This window comes from Rhopalosiphum maidis, chromosome 2 (genome assembly GCF_003676215.2).
Source record: "Rhopalosiphum maidis isolate BTI-1 chromosome 2, ASM367621v3, whole genome shotgun sequence".
Taxonomy (NCBI): Eukaryota; Metazoa; Arthropoda; class Insecta; order Hemiptera; family Aphididae; genus Rhopalosiphum; species Rhopalosiphum maidis.
The window spans coordinates 26051140-26066550 of NC_040878.1; the positions used below are offsets into that span (position 1 = coordinate 26051140).

General features: G+C 25.9%; 2 protein-coding genes across 2 annotated transcripts; both read right to left on the bottom strand.

The window, feature by feature from the left end:
- Positions 1 to 434: 434 nt before the first annotated feature.
- LOC113551348 (mothers against decapentaplegic homolog 4-like) lies at positions 435 to 7260 on the bottom strand. Its single transcript, XM_026953544.1, has 13 exons — positions 7057 to 7260; positions 6304 to 6446; positions 6024 to 6128; positions 5648 to 5822; positions 5327 to 5590; positions 5031 to 5171; positions 4183 to 4245; positions 3799 to 3933; positions 3482 to 3713; positions 3206 to 3374; positions 2992 to 3130; positions 2780 to 2910; positions 435 to 1549 (listed from the first exon to the last, which is right to left on the bottom strand). The coding sequence occupies exons 1-13, from the start codon at positions 7142 to 7144 to the stop codon at positions 1472 to 1474; spliced, it is 1863 nt and encodes a 620-aa protein (XP_026809345.1). The 5' UTR covers positions 7145 to 7260; the 3' UTR covers positions 435 to 1471.
- Positions 7261 to 8674: 1414 nt separating this feature from the next.
- Positions 8675 to 14968, bottom strand: LOC113552334 (kinesin-like protein KIF11-B). The gene is made up of 18 exons (XM_026955182.2): positions 14614 to 14968; positions 13692 to 13845; positions 13474 to 13629; positions 12411 to 12574; positions 12171 to 12314; positions 11858 to 12094; positions 11608 to 11800; positions 11352 to 11534; positions 11099 to 11265; positions 10886 to 11025; positions 10684 to 10796; positions 10446 to 10625; positions 10003 to 10161; positions 9663 to 9935; positions 9395 to 9568; positions 9110 to 9329; positions 8843 to 9045; positions 8675 to 8743 (listed from the first exon to the last, which is right to left on the bottom strand). The coding sequence occupies exons 1-18, from the start codon at positions 14682 to 14684 to the stop codon at positions 8675 to 8677; spliced, it is 3000 nt and encodes a 999-aa protein (XP_026810983.1). The 5' UTR covers positions 14685 to 14968.
- Between the last annotated feature and the right edge of the window lie 443 nt (positions 14969 to 15411).

Genomic DNA, 15411 nt, shown 5'->3' on the forward strand with positions numbered 1-15411 from the left:
TCTATACTACATTATTTTTCTTTTTATATATTGGATTGTTAATGAAAATAATACCAATTATCACATTAATATATAAAAAGTATACTTTTGAATACAGATTTTATGCATATTTATATAATATATATTATCAATTATCTATTGTAGAGCTTAACAAAATTGTAAAATAAAAAGTGCAAAAACAATAAAAATAGACATCCGCATTAATATAAAAACATTTTACATTAACATATTGAAAAATAATTTTCTGCAGAAATAAATGTTTTGGTAACCGTCAGTAAAAAAAAAAAATTTAAAAATATTCAACTTTTACATTATTTTAAGTGTACAATAAAATAATTATAATAAGTACACAATAAACTATACACAGTATGTTTTTTATAATTATAAATAGAGAATAATATTAACATTTAAATGTTTGAACACTTGTTATTAAATAAAAAACAATTCACTTCTTATAACATACATTAGTTTCAATTTTTTTTCTTAATTGTGAATGATAATAAATACAGATATTTTAAAATATAAATAAGTACATTTATATTTATAAAAACAGAATATAGACTGTTAGTCTTACTCTATATTAATGGGGCACAATTGGCAGTAACTATATTCCATTCATGTTTAGAAGCGACCCGGGGTGGTGACCAGTTTTTGTCTGTGGCACATAGGTCATATACATAATTGTTTTCCCTCCTTAATCAATCACTAGTAATATAAATACAAAACAGTACCATGCCAATGTGCAAAAGTCGGCCACCTGAGTCACTTCTAAACGCAAATGGAGTATACTCTACATCTATACTATGTATTTATAATTTATATGTATAATAAAGGAGTTTGAGGTAGTTGAGAAATGAGGTTAAATAAAATGTCAGCTCTATAAAGAGCAAAAACATTTTATTTTGGGGGTAAAGAAATATTTCCAAATAATAAATCTAAAAATGATTCTTTTTAAATTGGTTTAACTTTCTAAATCGTCAAAATGTATAAATAAAAAAAATATTGGTTTCTATAAATGTAACAAGCAACATAGGATGGAGTATTTAAATGCAAGTATAAAATATCTTTATATTTGCTTTTTAGAAAAAAAAAAATAAATAATAAAAAAAAAACAATGGTTCAAAATCAAGTTATAGGTAAAAAATATATAGTAATAACTCATAATGATGGAAACCTGTTACTTTACACTTAAGGTAGATGATTTTCGTAACCTTTAATATATATAAAATTTAAAAAATGTTTAGGACCTGTTTGATTATTAACAGTTTTTGTGTTAAAAAAAATAAACAAAATAAATGTATACAGGAAAAACTAAATAATTTTTACCAAGGCCCTTATGTTATGTCGGATAAACACAACATGAAAAATCTAGTAAAATCAACATTGTTCTTTTTACAAAACAAGTAACCATTTTTTCTTAAACATAACATATTAGTTACTACGTTTGAACATTTTGAGTTTCTAGTTGAAATCAAGCTCTTGATGGGCCATCTATTTGCATTGAGTGTAACACTTCGTCCAAAAGTTGTAATGCTCGATGTAAATGAACCTTAAAATAATTGTAAATATAAATTAGAGTTGTGTTTTCAGGGACAAATCTAGAGGAAAGGGTGCTTAGGTGCTAAGCAGGTCTCTTGCACTGTGTGTTGTTTTTAATTTTTTTGTGAAAAATAATAAAATTTACCATTATTTTTGTCTTTGATAGTAATTGAACCACCAATTAGAAATTACATAAATAACAAAATATTGGAAATTGAGATAAAGTGTAGAATACTAGAATGTGTTATTTATGGATAGATTCATCATGCGTGAAAAAAAATATTAAAAAATGACCTATAAAATTAATTAATTTCAGTAATCTAAAAAAAAACTATGTAATATAATTTATTATTAGAGTACAATAGAACAAAATAATGATGAACACAAAAAGGGGAAAAAATTCTTCTTCTTCGTGCAAAATAAACTCAAAGAAATAATACAATAGTTTGTATTTAAAATTGTAATGCTTATACAATTTTTAGAGTACATGATACTTGAAATCAAGTATCAACTTAGTAATAGGTTTGTTTAAATTATTTCACAGAAGATCTAAACATGATCTGTGTACATTAATTTTTACAATACTAAAAATATATTAGATAAGTAAAATTGTATAATTAATATGTTTCTAACTCAGAATTAGAATTATCTGCAGAAATATATTTATAGAAAAATACAAAATTCTGTTTAAGCATTATAACTCTGGTAATTTTTTTTCAAATATTAAAATATTATTATACAATTTCACCACTCTTCCTATTTCAATAGCAACAGCTGAACTATTTTCTATCTATCAACTTTAACTTTGACTAAAAATTTTTTATGTTATGAAAAAAATACAATTAAATAGTTTAGTTGTATTGAACATAGAAAAACATAAATCAATTGACGTTCATCTAATTGTTGTATCATTTTCTAGACAAAAACATAGAAAGATAAAGTTGGAAGACTGGTTAAAATCAATTTCATTTGTATTATTAATTTTGTTGATTAAAAATTTTAAAATGTTTACAAATTTTATAAGATTATTTTTTAATAGATAAAATGAAAGAAAATTAATATTGATTTTTATGTAGTGTCTAACCAAAAAAAAAAGGATATGTGTATGTGGTTGTTGATTATAATTACTTATTATGACACCCCCTCTTATCTTAAAAAATAAATGATCTAATGATCACTCCTGTGTTATATTATTATTTTTAAACACTAAACTAAATTTAATTATTTTTGAATTACATACTTCTATCCAGCACGGAGTCTCTTTAATGCTACTTCGTCGATAGTCAGGACCCCAACCTTTTACAAAACTTAATCTTAATATACACAATCTTCTTAAATCATCTACTCCAATACCTGCTGCAGCACTTAAGCCTTAAACAAGTTTTAAAATATAATTATAAATTATATGATAGGTGGTTAATATGTTTAGTAGCATAAAGCACATCAACATACTTATCGCTGGAGCAATACCTCCTACACTATGAGGTCCTGCTAAATGTCCTGCCACTGCAGCTGCTTGTGCAGCAGCTGCATTTTGAGCGGTTTCGGCTTGTTGGTGCATTTGCCTATAACACTGTCTTAGATCAAAAACCTAAATAATTTAAAACGTATTATATTAACAAAAAACAACAAAATTATCTATAATATATGTTATGAAAATATATACTTTAATGTATGCATGAGGATAAATTTTATGGACCGCATCTCCTGGTGCTCGTCCAGCTTCTCTATCTAAATAATATGACTGTACAAAAACTGAATGATCACTCTGACATTTCAACCAAACATCTCCTTCTCCAATCAGGTCTAGTTGAATACCTTTCCCAATATGTAACCTTTAAAATACATTATTTATTAATAAGATTAAAATCAATTGATAAGGTAAATCACAAGCTTATATTTTATAGTTTATCAGATAACTTATATCGTTAATTATTTTTACCTAGCTTTTTCACTTTGTTCTGTTCTGTGAACATTACTAAGGGCTCCCAAACAAAATCTATTACTTCCAGAGGGATCAACATAACCATCAACTGTGACATGAGGGCAAGTGGATGTAACCTTAAATGTTTCTCCAACTTGAGTATCTAATTCAAAGTAAGCAATTGAACACCAATATTCAGGAGCTGGCTGGGACGATAATAAGCCACTCAATCCCATTTCAGAAACTCCCCCTAGAATAACAATACAATTACATTTAAGATATATTTAAATATAATATAAAACTTTAGAAGGATGTATATTAAATATTATACTCACAAAATGTTGGGTGTGGTGGTTGCATTGAATGTGTATAAGTAAGTGTGCTTTGTACTGGTCGATTACCTGTTGTTGTACCAGGCATTGTGGCAGTAGGTCCTTGATAATCATGAGGTGTCATTGTTTGACTAGGTACTGAATTTAACATAAAAAATATTACTTAGTTTATTAAAAATAGTTTTATTAAATATACTTTATTCCAAATAAGTTTGGAAAATGAGGATGAAACCACAAAGTAGTTCACACAGATGCAGTCATGCGGCCTGCATCAACAATGAGTAACATTACTTGCTAACCCATCACAGCACTTCGACTGGGAGGCGGTAGCGTGAGTTTTTCCAAACTTATTCAGAACAGAGTATAGTAATATGAGTATGTATTTACATAAGTTTTCTTCTTCTTGTCCTGGGAACATACTGGGATTTTGTAATGGCATGTTCGGTGGTCCTATAATAAAAAAAATGATTAACTAGTACTTATTCATAAAATTAGCAAAAATTATTTATCTACTTTTTACTAGGTTCAAAAGTGTTAGACAAACTAATAAGTAGCTTAATAATAATATATTTTCTATATAGTATAAATATGTATATTCAAAAGCTTTATGGTATACTTTGACTATGTTTAAATAATATTTACCTATTATTAACTACAAAGGCAAATAAAACAAATAATAACACAAGACATTCAATAGGATAAATAATGTAAACAAATAAAATATACATTTTGATTTAATTTGGCTGACTTTTTATACTCAATATCTTATAGAAAACGTGATAAACAATATTAATTGATCAAAAATAATTTTTCTTAGTAAATTATTAAAATGTTAAACTAAGTTGTACTAAAAAAAAATCAGAAATAAATTAAATTTGCAATAATATACAATTTTTGTCATTCTAAGCAACTACTAATGTTGAATAATTTTTAAGAAAACATCAGAAGTTTTGACTTTAACCATTGAATTGTTTTTTTAAAATCTAAATTGAGCGATAACACTTATCATAAAGCATAACTAAACAAATTAAATATGGACAACTAAATCATTGAAAATTATATAACAGTTGGTTAACTCAGGAATAAATTGAATGATAAATAAACAATTTTAAAATGAATATTTGAAAGATGATCAAAATTATACCTTGATATAAATATGATATGAAATAAATAACAGGATGATTTAATTTAATTTATTATTATATTAATGTATTTCAGAACCCAAGTAAACTTACTATTGGGGGGTATATGTGATGGTGTACCCGGCATCCAATTGTTACATGATTCAGTCTTAACCTGTACTTGAGAATTTATACCAATTTGATGACTAGGACGTTGTTGCTGCTGTAGTGTAGGCCGAAACATACCAATATCTCCTACAAATAATTATGTTCTACTAATAACTACACATGCAAAACTATAAAATAATTCAAGTCAATACTAAATATTTGGTAATATAAAAATATTAACCATCAATATCATGCAATTATTATTTCATGAATTTAAATATATTTTCAAAGTTAATTCTTACCAGCAGCTTGAGGGACAGTTGATTGTTGAGATACATCAGTGGCTGGGTTTTGTTGGTGGTATAAAGGTGGTAAGTGATGTTGTACGGTCACAGCTGGACTATTTCCAGATACATCACTGTCCATATTGGAACTACTAACTTGACTAGAACCAGGTGGAGAAGGAGACATTCCTCCCCCACCAGCTGTATACTCATCTCTTAGGCCAATTATTCGGCCAGAACCATTAGTAGATGTACCACTTTGTAGCGTTAGACCACTTAAATCTAAACAGTTACTAGACTTAATAATCATAATATTAAAATTAAACAGTTAATTTTTACCTATGCCTGGTGATACAACCCGTTCATAATGATATGGATTAACACATACAGAATCACATTTTAAGTCAAAAGCATATTGACAGTACTTTAAGTGTTTGAGTTCATTTTTATGTAAATCTGGCCATCGCCAAATTCTTGCATATATAACGTGCGGAAAACCTTTACGTCCAGCTACCTATAATAAAATAAAATTTGAATTATAAATAATAATTACTATTTATTCAATAGGTGATAAATAAATGCTTGTGATATTAAATTTCTTAAATAATAATAATAATTTGCAATATCAAGTACATTTGGCTTTGAAAATAAAGATTATATATTCAATAAAATGTATTAGCACAATGTTTATGAGTAAGCTAATATAATCACTCACCTGTAACCGTCCGTCTAATGTTCTTTGAATTGTAACACATTTACTTGGATGTGAGCCATTTGTGGTTATTGCAAGAATAAGACTATCTAATTCATCTCTTTTTTCCTAAGTAATATGTAAAAGTAAACATCAATTACTTAAATATTATACAATTATAAGGAATACATTAAATTAATATTATAATAGAATGTTAAGTTAAGATTTCATCTATTAAAATTTTAAAATTACATTAACTCAAGTAAGAAAAAAACTTAATTTTAATTGTCTGTTAAGTATTTACCTTTAACTTTTTAACTAGTGATTCAATGGCTCGTTTAGCGAATCCTTCACTTTCCCATCCCTGTCGATGACACATCAAACTGTGTACTATGCTCAAACAGGCATCAGCTGATGTCGGTGCACTGGTTTGTTGCATTTCTCTGGCTTAAATCAAGAAAATAAACTAGGTACTAAGATGAAACAAATACTATTCCGAAGTGTACCACAGTTGAATTCATAAAGAACATTCCTCATGAAATGTTGTTAATAATTATTAAGCTTACAAATAGAAAAATGAAAATCGAAACGACAAAACGTTACGCGAGCTGCGACATTTTGTCACAGTTGGTCTGCAAACTGCATTCGGATAACTCCGCAAGGGACTTGGTATTATTATTATAATTTATAGAGATAAATATATATTTTTAATATTGTTATTCTTTCGCAATTGGAAAAAGGATTTGAAATTTTTATAGGTTAGGTATTTTATATCAATTCGTAAATATTTTGACCCATGATTGATTCCGACAGACCACAAATCCTGAGTCCCGTTTGTCTACGATATTTCCAGACCAAGACGGACGGACGATAATCCGTACGTTCAAAGTCCCCACCCCGCTACTGTGCACGTAATGATCAACGATCGCGTCCCCCAGACCGCTATATGCCAGTCTGGTACATAAGTAGGCTATCAAGTCGAAAACCAAAGTCGTAAACGTTGATGATCACTTTAGACAGAACGGACTTAACCGATTGTAGGTAGAATAGAACGTACTTGGTTGAGGAGCTGGTGGGTGTTGTATTTGTGTTGGTTGAGGAGCTTGTGCATACTGCTGTGACATCATGTGCGCGTCGGTTTCCATTTGACGGTTTTCGAAATTAATTAATCGTACCACAGAATTAAATAAAAACAACAAAGAAATATCAGATAACTCCCAATCGCTAAAATTTCGTACTACCGAGTACTAGGGCACCAACATTGTGTTGTTGTCAATGTTGTAGACGGTTTATTTTATATTATTATGCTTCTGATGGGCGTGTTTTCGTCAAGGGTTTCCCAAACGTAATTGGCTCGGGACTCAGACGCGCGTATTTACGAAATCTATGGGTGAACGGGTGAAGTGTGAACCTCGGATTTTCCTTTTGGTTATTTCAACAAATCGGGTCTTCGCAGAGCAAATTATCCATCTTACGTAGTGTGGCATTTGTCGCAACTGAACTATTGTTTTGGCTTAGGGGTTGCGTGTTAAAAACAAAATATCGAGCAACTCTCAGGATAATAGTTCCTTAAACCACAAAAATTAAGTTCCAACTACCACATGAAAATAAAAGTTTTAAGTTCAGCTTTTATTTTATTAGATTAATATTATATATAAAAAAAATAAGAAATTGTAATTATGTAAAATTAATTATTTTCAAAAATGTCATAAATTATTAATATTTTAATAATCAATATTACAAATAAGCATAAAAATGAGTCCTTACTTTCTTTAAATAATGTATCAGAAATACATGTATATCAAGATATAGATATAAAAATTATATATTTATAGTTAATTAGCAATATTGACAATTTTGTATTCTAACTAAACTATTGTGACACTGATTTAACTCATTGTGTAATCTCTGAACAATGTCTAATAAAATAGTTAAGCCCCTTATACTCATCTAAATAGTAGTATATTTTACTATTTCTCCATAGGAAAACTTTTAACTGACTTTCATAACATAACATTATGACTTCAGAAATTGTATAAATATTTACTAAAATAATCACCACAATAGTTAGAAAATTGGTATAAAATAGTAAACTAATAATCTCACATTAGAAGATACATTTGAGAATTACCATCACAATATCATTACTGATATTATATTAAACTTATAAAAGAATTGTATTGCAATGAATATGTATTGTACAAATTAAAGTTGTCAGGTACTTATAAAAAACAAAACAAAAAGTTAACAAATAATTAAACACTTTTTAATTCTTGTTTTTATGAATACAAAAATTCTTGTAAAAAAAAAAAAAATATTTTAGTAAACTAAAAAGAATTTAAAAAATACATTTTTATCTTCATATTACACAAATAAATATAGCAACAAACCAAGTTTTGTACACATTACACAATGACAAAAAAGTATACATTATTTTAAATAATATAAGTATAATTTTTTTTAACAAAAAGTATAAGAGAATTTGTGAAAAAAAAAAATCATAATTGTATTTCAAATAAAATGCAAAAGCAGCACTTATATATATATATAAAAAAAAAAAAATTATAATAACACTAAATTATAAAAATGTAATTAAAAATTTAATCTTCATTGTTGAAATTTAATCTCAAATATTATATCAAGAAAAATAATTTACCTAAAAAACTAGTCAAAATTTAATTGCGTTCTGACAATATTTTGTTCATTTTTCTGAATTTTTGGTTTTCTCTTTTTTTCTCGTGTTTCTGAAATATAAAGGTAACATAAAATGTAAAATTTCTTTATATATCTAAAACAATCATAAAAAGTTATTAATTATATTGATTTTATTATAAAATGTTTACCTTTAAGGCTTTAGGACTATTTTCTTTAGATGGTAAATTGGATTCAGATCCATTTAAGGATTGTGTGCTAGAATTAACAGATGAAGGTATAGAATTCATTACTGATTCATTATAATCAACTAAATAATTTTGAATAATGTCACGTCTTAATGTTGTATTAACAAAATCTGGAGTGTCAAATTGTTTTCTTTTTGGGGTACTTCCTATAATAAATTATTAAAAACATAATTGTAGTAAAAATATTTAATTTTCATTTGACAATCATACCTAATGGTGTGCATTGTTTTGATTCGTTTAAAAACATGTTAATATTTGTTTCTTGTCGGAAGAATTCTTCTTTAACACATAAGCTGCCAGTGCCTAAACAATCATTCTGTTTTTCTTTGATTACTGAAAAATTTGTGTGATATTCTTTTGAAATATTTTCAAAATCATCCATAATTTTTTTAGCATCAAGAAGTGTTTGGGACACATTGTTTGTTGTTTTCTGAATAATTAAAATTTTAAATTAAAATTTGTTTACTTTAAGAATAAAATATTTAAGTTTATTACCAAAACATCATCATTGGCAGTTTCTACATGAGTTTTTATTCCTCGAGTCAAATGACTTAATTCTTTATTCATTACAGTTGAAATTTTTGTTAGTTCATCTTTGTTATTAATGCATTTCTCTGATAATTTTTTTAATTGAGCTCCATTAGTTATGGTATTCATTGTTAAACGGCCCTACAAAGAAACAAAATATTCCACAGTATAGTAAAAACAAACTATTTATTGTTCAAAAAATGAAATTTCTTAATAGATGAGTACTTTAACTTACCTCATTTATATTGTGCTCAATCGGTTTAATTAAATTAGAATTTTGTAAATGTATTCTTTCTAATGTAAGTAGACATGGCATCAAATCTTTTATTCCTTTATCTTGGTTTGTAAACATTTCTGATATTTCATTATTTTGAGCATTAAATTCTGAATGTATTTCATCATACACTTTTGTTTCTTCAGCATTTTGAATATTTTCTAAGAATTGAGTATTGAATTGTTGAAATTGTAGGCTATAGTTAAGATAATTGTCCTTGATCTTTTGGATTTTCTAAAAATATAAAATGTATTTTATATTGTTTATGTACTTTATTTTTTGCTAAGTATAACAATTTTACTTTTAATGTTTCTTGTTTTTCCATATCCATTGATTCATAGCATTTTTTCAAGCGGTTAACATAGAGATTTTCGATAGATTTATTAAAAGCTTCTTGAGTAGTCAAACGATATTTAATTTCATTTAGCACTTCATTTATATTTTTATTGTAAGATTTTGTCTAGAATATTAATATTTTTAGTAATATATTTATTATTTATAGTATTAAACTAAATAATTTTCTATAAAATAAAATAAAATTGAGTTTTATTTTAAGCAATTTTAGATAGGGTTTGGAGATTTATTCATACAATTAAAAGTTACCAGAAACAAAAAAAAAATTAAAACCAATAACTTTTTAATTCTCTCAATTGAATGAATAATCAACTCTTTATATTTTAAAGCAAAAATATTATTTAAAATTTTTTAAGATTAAAAATAAGAGATTAGATAATCATAAAATACCTCATTAATGTGATTTGAAATTGTATTATGATATAAATTCATAGATGTAGTAACATTAATTATTGTTTCTGATTTCTCTATTATATTAACTTCTAAAAGTTCTATTTCCTTTAGCAAGTTTTGTATTGTTTGATTCAATTCATTTTTTCCATTTTCTCCATGATTCAATAAATCCATTACCTAAAAATAAAAATAGTTAAAATACATTTTTTATGAAATAGAATTTTCAAAAAATTACCTTTTTCTTCATAACAGTGAAAATATTCATAGTAGCATCATTATCATCATTTATCTTATTCATAACTACTTGTAGATTATTTTTGATTGATGTATTTTGATCAAGCATGTCATCTAGAATAAATATTTTAGAAATGAATAAACAATAATATGTCTAATAATACAGACATATATAAGTATTTTAACAATAAAAATAATGTTACCACTGAGTTTTTCTTGTATATCCAAATATTCTCTATTTTTAATTTCAAATAACGATAATGTATTTGAAAATGATGTATTTGTTTCCATTACTCGATTTCTTAACTTCTCAATGGCAGATTCATTTGTTTTTTCCACATCACTAGATAATTTTGAATATGAAAAAATTATAAATGTCAAGGATAAATTTACATTAAATAAGAAATTTAACATACATTGTGCGTTCTATTTTATCATGAAGTAATTTCATGTCATTTTCATAAATTTCAGCTAAGGACCTTAAGTTTGTAGCTTCTTTGTCGAGTTTAACAATAAGACTGTCTCTTCTGTCACGTTCATCCATTGTTCGAATTAAATCAACTTTTAATTCCCTCATAATTTCCTTAAAGAAAAGAATTAAATTATTATTTAAAATTTATTGCAACTATAAAGTTTGTATCAGAATAAAATTATGATTCAGAAACATACTTCTTTTTTATTTAATTCTTCATTTACAGCTCGAATTGTAGCAATTTTTTCACAGATGTCTGCTTCATTTTTTTCTAATCTTAATACCATATCATTGTAATTTTCTTCAGCTACATAAACACCATTTTTATCTCTAGTTGCAACTAAATCTCGTTTAAGTTTTTCTATTTCATCAGTATATTCCTAAAAAAATTATTTGAATTAACTCAATTGACATGTTAAATATTAAAATTTATAAAAACAATTATATACATACCCGAATTAATGCTTTTTTTGTAAATTTCTGATTTACTTCTGGCTTATTTTTTATGCTCTTAGCCCTAGAAGCATAATCTAAAGTGCTCATAGTTTCTTCCAAATTACAATGTGATGGGGATATAGTAGCAATAATAGAGGTCTTAGTTTTACCTCCTAAAGAATCTTGCAATAAACGAGTAAGTTTTGATTCTCTACAAAATAATATAATTAAAATTGCAATTTATTATCATTAAATTTCATTTGTTTACCTGTATGGAACATGAGGAGTTTGTTCCACAAGTGATGTTATACAACGACCAAGTGTAAGTAAAGATTTATTGATATTGCCAGCTTCACAAGCACGTCTATCAATTGCACCAGATCGTCCAATATTTTCACTACCAGCCAAATCTACAAGATTTAACTTGCCAACTCTAACAATATCTTCATTCTCAATAGTTGACTCTTTTATATGAACAGTTATGGTAAATATTGTATGTGAACGACTAAACATAAACATAACCATAGTAAAGTTGCACAATAAAAAAGTATAAAGACAAGTTATATATTATATTATTTTACCTAGATTGAGCATTCATTAATGTAGCAGCTGTTTGACGTCTTTTTGATCCCTTTTCAAGTAATTTATAAACTTCATTTTTATTACTAACAATAACTTCTTCTAAACCACGTACAATTACTGAACCTTTTTTTTCTTCAAAAATCCTGTATTAAAATGAGTCCATTATATATTATACATAATTGTGTACATTTTTACAATTTAAAATTGATATTAAAATAGTTAGGTTTTTTTTTTTTTACCTAAGAGATTTATGAGTGGGTTCTTCTGAACAAGAAAGAAGATCAAAAATTTCTTCATTATAAAGTTCTAAAAATGACGCTCTAACAGTATGTTCAACTTGTAAGAGTCTAAGTTCATCAAACATATGACTTAGAGCTCGTGGAATAATTCCTGAAATTGGGTCCTGAAATAAGTTAAATAAGAAAATCGTTAATAATTTCAACAATTTTTGGTAAAAATGAAAACTATTATAACATTGAACACAAACATTAACAATATAAATATTTGAATAAATAGCTATTATATTATTTAATATTTGTATTAACCACCATGTGACCACTGACGCTCATAGTATTATTAATATCATGCCACATGACTCTAAATGAATATGGTTTTAATTGTTTTAAATTATTAACTTTTATACAGAACTACAATAATGTACTAAAAAACTGCAGTGACATAGCAAGAATAATTACAATTCATTTGATTTAATAAACATATTATAACTACAAACATTAAAATATTGTTTCAAGTATAATATTATAATAATTATTTAGGAATAACATAGGAAAATGTTTGGCATACTAATATATAGTATGATACATGGTTACATGACAGTTAATGTGTTAAGGAAGTTTTACACCTGTTCTGTACACGTGTAACATAACTAATTTATGTACCAGATTTTTACTATAAACAATTTATCGATGGTTAATATTAAAGGAAGTTTACATATTATCATCAAATTTGTGTAAGAGAATATACATTTTATATAAGCAGAGGTTTGTTTAAATGTTTATTTTAAAAAGAGATATGAATTATTCAAGTACTAACAACTTGTACAATTATAATATGAAAAAAAATCTTCACACAAGCTGATAATCTATTCAAATTTGATATGTAAATTTTTTCTAATATTAATAACGAATAAACTGTAGCAAGCATCTCGTACATGGATTCATATTTACATATGGTAAAATAAAGACAACACACATCTAAATCACATACTCTTAACAAAAAATATAACTTATTTTATTTATACTTGTCTAATAAGAATGTTTATAAAATTAATCCATAATATACCTTATTCCAAGATACTGATGATTGTCCATTTAGTCTATCCCCTTCCATGGTAAAAGTCTTCCCTGTTCCAGTTTGTCCATATGCAAATACTGTACAATTGTATCCATCTAATACTTCTTTAATTAATGGATATACAACAACATTATAAACATCAACCTAAACAGAAATAATATTAAAATTAAAGTAAGTTAGTAAATAAATAATGAAATAATAAATACTTGTTTTGAATTTTGCCCAAAAACTTTATCGAAATGGAATGTTTTAGTACGACGATCAGCTAAAACTGTTTTTTCTGTTACAATAATTTCTTTATGGTTAGATGAAACATCTACCACAGATAAGCCTTTACTTTTTTCTGCATCGTTCATAGGCCTTTTAAAAATATGAAATAAAATTATTATTTAAAATGTATCTTGCACGTACTAATTGAACAAAATTGTGATAGGTTAATAATACTATTATAATTATTCTATTACTAAATATTTTATGTTGAGTATATTAATATTGTGTTACTAGTACTTTAAACAAATAAGGAACTCTTTGACTCCAATGCAATACTTGATGAAATTATATTTAATGAAGAATTGAATCTTTCAGAATTTTAATTTCCATCTATATTTTCCACTATTGTTATTATATAACAATATAAAACTTATATGTAATATATTTTAGGTATATAACCTTTACTATTTTCCTAATTTTATTTTTATTATTTACTGATTTCTATTACACAAAAGGACACTTAGTGTCCGGTTCTATATAGTTAAAAATATAATTGTATATAAAAAATAAATTTAAATTATTATACATAAATGATGGTTATTCATTAATCTATAATTTTATAATAATATTTAAAAAGTAATTTTTAAATTAAGCTTCATACTAATTTTGAAGTTACATACTTCAGTATCTATTTAATATCATAATATAGGCTGTAAATGAGAGGAATAAAATGTATGTATTATTACAATCGATATTTTTAAATTATTTGTTATAATTGATTTTTTAACAAAAGAAAAGTACATGGTTATTTAAAATAAAATTATTCTATCAGATTTTATTAAACGTACCTAAATACTTTATATTATATAATTTAAAAAAAAACATTGAAGAAACAATATGATATTGTATTATTTATACCTCACTCTGACGAAAACTTCAATTGGTTTTTCATTTGAAACATTTTTTTTCTGGAGAAGATGGTCTGCCATTGTCAACAGTTATTTTGCAAAAATTAAATTACTATTAATGGAGTCAAAATATGTGTAGAATTGAATAAAAAATGACTTGTAATAGTTATAACAATTGTTATGAATTTAAGTCAATTTACAGTTATGAGTTAACACGTACACAATTCACTCTACATATATTCAACACCAAATAACAATAAAATTTCAAACTTAACCGACAGCCGATATATGAGTTGTAAGTAGTGTTTACAGGTTATTCACTAACTCACTAAACAGTCTTCACTGTGTATTGTGTAATGAGACCGTTTCCGTAGTAGACAATAGAAATATAGGATCTCGATTCTTGACCGTTAAGACTCAAATTTTGTAAACAAACGTCTACCAACCAATCAACACCCATTATACACAATCACAATATTGTCGTCCATGCTGCTTGAAATTTATCATGGCTAAGATAGTTTTAGCCGTTATGTGATATGATCCACTACCTTTTGTTCCACAAAACAGTTGTTCCCCTCGATTTATTTCGTATAGTTAGATAACCATGGGACGTGATAGTTCGTTCTAGTCAATTTTTCTTTAACTGATTATATGCTATTATGTTCAAAATGTGAATATTATTTTGTTACGACCAGGTTTAGGCACTTAATTGTCTAAGAAAAATTTGTTCTGACGGCCAATTGTTTCAAAATCTATTCCTGGTTCTTGTCACAAAAATAATAACAAAAAAATAGCCAATACTTCCAAT

Coding starts and splice junctions, on each gene's coding strand:
- LOC113551348 (XM_026953544.1), bottom strand. CDS start 7,144: ATGGAAACCGACGCGCACATGATGTCACAGCAGTATGCACAAGCTCCT. Junction 3,131..3,205: donor ATCCTCATGCATACATTAAA/GTATATATTTTC, acceptor TAAATTATTTAG/GTTTTTGATCTAAGACAGTG. Junction 1,550..2,779: donor AGACTCCGTGCTGGATAGAA/GTATGTAATTCA, acceptor AATTATTTTAAG/GTTCATTTACATCGAGCATT.
- LOC113552334 (XM_026955182.2), bottom strand. CDS start 14,684: ATGGCAGACCATCTTCTCCAGAAAAAAAATGTTTCAAATGAAAAACCA. Junction 12,315..12,410: donor CCCACTCATAAATCTCTTAG/GTAAAAAAAAAA, acceptor ATTTTAATACAG/GATTTTTGAAGAAAAAAAAG. Junction 11,801..11,857: donor ACTCCTCATGTTCCATACAG/GTAAACAAATGA, acceptor ATTATTTTGTAG/AGAATCAAAACTTACTCGTT.